General features: G+C 50.9%; 1 protein-coding gene across 1 annotated transcript in view; it reads left to right on the top strand.

Annotated features, from left to right (window-relative positions):
• The window catches only part of LOC142362173 (uncharacterized), a 137,726-nt gene extending 131,245 nt beyond the window's left edge, over positions 1 to 6,481 (top strand). Inside the window, exons 82-85 of the mRNA XM_075428237.1 lie at positions 737 to 904; positions 3,480 to 3,551; positions 4,186 to 4,356; positions 6,200 to 6,481. Of these exons, the coding sequence (XP_075284352.1) occupies positions 737 to 904; positions 3,480 to 3,551; positions 4,186 to 4,356; positions 6,200 to 6,213 (425 nt within the window). The 3' untranslated portion in view covers positions 6,214 to 6,481. The remainder of the gene's footprint in view (positions 1 to 736; positions 905 to 3,479; positions 3,552 to 4,185; positions 4,357 to 6,199) is intronic.
• Positions 6,482 to 6,826: the final 345 nt, after the last annotated feature.

The raw sequence follows: 6,826 nt of genomic DNA on the forward strand, positions 1-6,826 counted from the left end.
CTGCCAGCCTGGTCCAGATCACACTTGTCCCTGAAGGCACTGAGCATCAGACATACCTGGTATGAAGGAGCCACAGCCTCACACACATCCAGACATACAGCTGGATATGTATAACTTAGCTAACTTTTTTGTGGGTTCCCAGGCTTATAGTAGAATGATAGAATCACAGAATGCTTTGGGTTGACCTTTAGAGGTCATCTAGTCCAACCCCCCTGCAGTGAGCAGGGATATTTTCAACTAAAGCAGGTTGCTCAGAGCCCCGCCCAACCTGGCCTTGAAGTAAACAGGTCTTACCTGAGAAGACTGGCACTGTGCAACGCTTCAGGGCACCTATGCCATGGAGATGCCGATCCAGCAGCATCTAATTATCCATGTATTTTTGATCACGACTCCATCCCAACTGACTCTGGGAACATGTCCATGCACGTACGGAGGTCCCAAGGAAGCCCAGCACACTTCTTGGGAACCACTTTCTCAAAAACAACTTTTATTCTGAAAAAGTTTAGCGTACACCCTGCTCCCTTCCTTGAGAAGACGGTAGACAGTACAATCTCTCCTCCATTGCTTGCCCTTCTCGAGAGTGTATGCGATTTGGAAATAGGTTTCCTATTTTCACCACATATGCCGGTGGTCTGTAGGCCAGCAAAACATTGTGTTGTGACTTGTCTCCCACACTGTGTTGTGCAGTGGCAGTCATTTTTTAATTTTTTTTCTGACCCAGTGATTAAATCCACAGGTCTGGAGGCAGCTGAAATCAACAGGCAGCTCCAAGGGTATTTTCAGCCTCGGGAGCACACTGGAGGGGATGGTGAAAGCCAGGAAGAAACGCTTAACAAAACTCAGAGCATGACTACATTGGTGACTTCAGTGAAGCCCTTCATGGAGCCACCTTCACTTGTTGCAGGTAAGTGCAGCTGTGTGACTGCATGCTTTCCATCTTTCCAACCATGGTAGCCGGTATCTTCTTAAGCACCCCATGAACCCAGCGCTAAATCTTCTGCCCTGGAACTGGGCAGAAATAAGGCAGCGACGAGATTTCCAGTGAGGGCTCCCACACTGCCATGCCCCATGCTGAAACGGGCTGGTCAGCGGCTCAGAGACAGGGTGAGCCGATGCCCCTAGAAGGTATCGTGAGTGAGGGAAAAGCCAAATACGTGTGGCCTCATTGACGATCACCACCTCCAAAAGGATGCATTTTGAAAGGAGGCAGCTGTTTTCAGGCTGATTTTGTCCCCTTCTTCTCACCATGTCCTTTGCAACTTCTAGTAAAGCTTCCTACCAGCCAGAAATTACATCCCTGAGACCAAACACTCAAGCTATTACAGATTATTTCTGCCCAGGGCCTCGTGAACACTTTAATGGATAAAACTACTCATTACAGCTAATGGGAAAACAACCAGCTCTATTTCTGTCCCTTTGTGTTGCCCAAGAGACAGAGGAAGAGAGAAGCACCGAGGTCAGGACAAATGCAATACAGTCTACCTATACACGAACACCAGTGGGTTTGTGGCACCTCCTCACATTGCATCTACTCTACACCAGGCAACTGGACAGGGCAAAAGCATGATCCAAGATATGCCATGCTTTTAGGTATTGTCAGGCCAACCGTGCCCTGGGCTGCATCCCCAGCAGTGCAGGCAGCAGAGCCAGGGAGGGGATTCTGCCCCTCTGCCCCGCTCTGCTGAGACCCCCTCGGGAGTCCTGCGTCCAGCTCTGGAGCCCTCAGCACAGGACAGAGCTGGAGCTGTGGGAGCGGGGCCAGAGGAGGCCCCAGCCATGATGCGAGGGCTGGAACCCCTCTGCTGGGAGGAAAGGCTGGGAGAGCTGGGGCTGTTCAGCCCGGGGAAGAGAAGGCTCCGGGGTGACCTTAGAGCAGATGCCAGTACCTGAAGAGGCCTACAGGAAGGATGGAGGGGGGCTTTTCACAAGGGTGTGTAGTGATAGGACAAGGGGGAATGGTTCTAAACTAAAAGAGGGCAGATTTAGATTAGATATTAGGAAGAAATTCTTCACCATGAGGGTGGTGAAACAGTGGCCCAGGTTGCCCAGAGAAGCTGTGGCTGCCTCCTCCCTGGCAGTGTTCAAGGCCAGGTTGGATGGAGCTCTGAGCAACCTGGTCTAGTGGAAGATTTCCCTGCTTATGGCAGGGGGGTTGGAACCAAATGATCTTTAAGGTCCCTTCCAACCCAAACCATTCCATGATTCCATGATTCCATGATTCCATGATTCTATGATTCTATGATTCTATGATTCTATGGTTCTATGGTTCTATGATTCTATGATTCTATGATTCTATGATTCTATGATTGGCACGGTCAGGGGGACAGCATCAGTGCTTCAGCTGAGTGAAACAGGTATTTGCGGGGCCAGATGCACGTCAGCAGAAGGGAGCCGTCTAAAATGCAACATCCCATGCCCCTACAATGGTCCTGCACAAACTCCAGTTCCCCAGCATCTACGGGGCAAAGCTGTCTGCAGACTGGCCAGGCAGCAGCTGAGTGGCCGATCAACGCAAAAGCTGGCCAGTCAGCTCAATGGTTGGCCAATCAGCACATGGGTTGGCCAACCAGCCCTTCTACTTTAGAAATAATTTGAAAAAAAATCACATTGTACTTTCATACTGAGCAAGACACCCCAATGTTACATAGTTTTACCCCCCAAAACACGTCATAGCCTAGACAAGGTGTTGACCTACAGTTTATATGCATTGACCGTTATTACCCATGATGGCTCTTTCCCTGAGCTTTGGGAAGGGTTTTAACTCAAACCCATTGATGATGACGACCATTTTTCCCCTGTGTAATCTGCTAAAGGCTGAACAAATCCCCCAAATTCAGCTAAGCCTGGAACCAGCCCCCAGCCATTGCCACCTTCCTCCCGCCCATATCCAAGCGCTCTCCTGGTGTGTGTGTCGTACTTCGAAGACATCATCCATCTGGGTTTAAACTCACTTCTGTCAAGGCACCATTTGGGATCTGGGTGGTTTCAGATCGATGGGGCGTACCACATGTTACTGAATCGCAGCTGCAGCCGTCGCCAGCCGACAAGCCCATTAAAGCCCGGGTCTGAGGCAGGAGGGCTCATAAATCACTCTGCTAAGTGAGGAGTGCAGATAGGCGCTCCAAATGTTAACAGGATTCTGCAGTCGGCGGGTTATTACTGCCAGATTACAATCGCTACTGGTTTTTCAAAGCTCGCAGATTTACAAAACTCTGGCCTGACATTTATCCCCTGCAAACAACCACAAATACTTCCATTTTCTCTGACTAACACCCAACCTTTCTGACTGAGTTGTTTAATACCATTAAGAATTTTATTGCTGCCTGTTTCTCCCTCCCCTCGCCAATTGCTCTGTGACATTTATTAAGAGAACTTGTTAGCCGGCGGAAAGCCATGTAAGGCTCCAATGATCTATATTTAAATGGTGGCTAATTTGTTTGCGTGCCCTCGTTACATGTGATCTCCATTTTCTTCCCCAGCGGCTCCCCGGGCGCAGCAGATAACAGGTCCCTCTCAGCACAAGCGCCGAGAAGCTCACAGTCAATTAGCAGGTGAAATGCACAGAATTAAGTGACATTTAGGGAAGTCACTTCCCGGGTGGGAAGTGCTTTTTGGCATTGAGATCAAGGGGACGCGGCGCTGAAAGAGTTACACGTGCCAGCAAACAGAGGCTCAAAACTCAGTTTTGGATTTGGCTTCAAGCAGCTGCTTTTTCCCCAGGGCACTATGCTGGTGGTGAACAAACTGGAGGGTGTTTTCACCCGATCCTGTATTGTCCAGCCCCACCAGCAAAATCCACAATGAAAGTCCCCCAGGGCAACACCCTGAATGCAACCACCCCTGCAAAGACACCACCCCCAGCCCAGGACCCAGGGGTTAATCCCCACCTTGCAAAGGTCAGAGACCACCATGATGGGCACCACAGGGGCAGATGGTGCTGTGGAGCAACAAGGAGCCTCGTGCTTATCCCACTATGCAAATCCGCTGCTGGATGTCCACCCTTGGTCCTTGCTACCCACTTTGCTCTGCCAACACCATTACTTTGGGTTAAGGTGTTGATTGTGGGGCAGTGGGAGTCCCTGGACCAGCCCCAAACATTTGCCCAGGGAGGGATGTGGGTGGCAGAGTGTGGCCTTTTCCCACCCGGGTCCAACACACACGTGGTGGGGGCATGTTTCCCTGCAGCCCCTTGCCTGCAGCCAATGGACGAGGGTTCCTGCCAGCACTACGCCCTGCTCTGGTATTACCATGTAGAGGCAAACGCCTGCCGGCCCTTCATCTTTGGGGGATGCCGAGGGAACAGCAATCGCTTCGAAACCAGGTGGAAATGTGAGCGGCGGTGCAAAACCTCAGCAGGTAAGGCAGCCCCTGAACCCTCCAACTCTCCTCTTCCTCCAACCAGGAGTGAGATCAAAGCAGGAAAAGCCATCCACAATCTGCCCACCTCCATTGCCTTCTGGTGCCCCACCAGGACCGAGAACGGACTTGGAGGAGTGCCTCTAGTTTGCAAAGGTCTCGTTCCCCTCCCATTCCCAGGTCACTCTGGTCCCCTCCGGGTTCCTTCTAGGAGCTCCTGGCCATCTCCAGGATCTCCATCTGACGGGATGAGGGTGGACCTGTGGGTGATAAAGAGGGTCCACCTGGGCACCAGCACTGGGTCCTGATAATTCACACACCTCGAGCTCAACCACCTTGTGCCTTCTGAAGGCTAAGATTCGCAGGAATTTGGGGGCAGGTGCCCTCTGAACCCTGGGCTGCTCCATCCAAGCACACCTCTGGCATCTCCAGCCACCATGGAATCTGGGCAGAGCCTGAAGCTGGCAGAGCTGCCCTAATCTAGAGCAGTTTGTGAGCTAGTCCCAAATGCCCCTGCATTGGGGTCACACCTCGTCCAGGAGTTCAGTGGGAAAAACTCACTCCTGGAAGCCGAACTGGGCTGCCATTGCCAGATCTAGGGTTTGTGGGGTGAGTCTCCATGGCTCTTCCTCCTCTCCAGGCGTTGGTAGCTCACCACAGGGGAAATGGGTTGCTGCCGGCCCTGACAGTAATGCAAACACTACTGCTGCCCAGCAGTGCACGAGCGGTGGATGAAACCAGCCTTCCTAGAAAGATGCTCAGATGCTCCTCTCTCAGCCTTTCCTCTGCGTGCAGACAACCCCTCTGAGCATCGGGAGAAACACATTAGTTCTCCACAATGCATAATAAAAATTTCTGGTGAGGTTCATCTTCTCTGTTTTTGAAGGCATGTTAAAAAGAGAAAGAAATTAAAGGCAGCGTTCTATAATTTCAGGTTCATTTCAGAGTTTTCAGGTGGTCTTCTTTTTGTTGGTTGCATTTTAGGCTGGCATCTATTATGCATAAATGGCATCTATTATGCAAAATGGACTTTGCACAGCCTGGGCTTCCTGTTCTGCAAGGAAGAAGGCAGTGCAAATATTCATTGCTCTAAGCCTGGTTTAGGACAGGCAAGGACATCCTGGAGAGCTGAAGTGTTCTTTTCGGAGGAGTATGCATTGCCTGCCCAGGAAAGAGAAATTTTCTGCCCCAGCGCAACCAGCCAAAACTGGTTGCCCTCTTCTGTCCCCTGCTGCCGCGAGGGTTAGCATCACTCCTTGGGCTCTGTGGGGAGCTCACCTTTCTTTGTTGACCATTAAGGACAGTCAAGGTAGACCAGTTGGCCCATTTAGCCTGGTCAGTGCCCAGATTTGGTGGCCTGCTTCTTTTCAATGATGTACTGCGTGAGGGGAAGCCACTGCCAGTGCCTTAAATCCAGTCCCAGCAGCACCAGGAAAGAAGCGAACCTTTTCCTGGCCAACACTTTACCCCAGGTCATAAGCATTAAGAGACAGTGTAGGCTTCACAAAGCAGCTGTAGGTACCTCCACCACTGTGTCTGCACTCCCTCTGTGGGGAGAAGCAACCACTGGGGAGTGGGAGTCACCCAAAACCAAGCCAGGTCCAAGTGTCGTCTCCATGCCCACTTCTCCTGGCTGACTCTAAATGGTGCCAGGAGGCGGCGTGGATCAGGGTATTTGCATTATGGATGCCTGACAGGTTGTGACCTGACCTGGCACAGACAATCTGATTGTGTCAGGGACCTCCTGAGCCACTGTGAGCATGGGAGGTCCAAGAAGAAGCCCAAGCTGCAGCCAACCTCCAATGTCCCTTTTGTCTTCTCTTGTGTCGCTTTCAAAAACCAGTCAGAGGGAAGTGATGAGCTGCAGCTGTCTCATTTAAATCAAAGAGAAACGGAGCTGTGAGAAGTGTCTCCAGGACACCTCAGAGACTGGACAAGCAAGAGAAACTATTTAACATGAAGAGGCAAGAGAAGTTGGAAAAAAGACGTTGGAAAACTAATTAGGAGCAAGAAATGAAATGGTATGAGGAGAAGGAAACATCTGATTGCTCAGAAAGGCGGAGATGTCCAGAGGCTCACGACTGCACCACTCACCCCCCAGGACTACTGTGCAAAACCAGGCAACACATACTCCTGAGTTTATTTTTGTAAAATAAAAGTGTGTTAATGCTGTCGTGTGTAATTCTAGTTCATCATTCACCTGGAAGCAGTAACCCTTTGAGAAAGGCAAAGAAAAGCAGAAATTTCTGTTTCCCTGTGTCGGACCAGGTGGGCAGGTTGAGCCCCATCCCATGGCCTTTCACCTTGACCTTAAATTCCCCATGGCCTTTAGCAAGCCCCACCTTCTTCTTCGCTCAACCGTTCCCTGGGCAGGTTAAGAGGAGCCAACCCAAACTGTACGGTAAGAAGAAAACAGAGTTCAAAACCAGGCTTCTCCCTGCAAAATGCCATCCCCAGGTCCTCAAGGAGT

The sequence above is a fragment of the Opisthocomus hoazin genome, chromosome 8, assembly GCF_030867145.1.
Source record: "Opisthocomus hoazin isolate bOpiHoa1 chromosome 8, bOpiHoa1.hap1, whole genome shotgun sequence".
Taxonomy (NCBI): Eukaryota; Metazoa; Chordata; class Aves; order Opisthocomiformes; family Opisthocomidae; genus Opisthocomus; species Opisthocomus hoazin.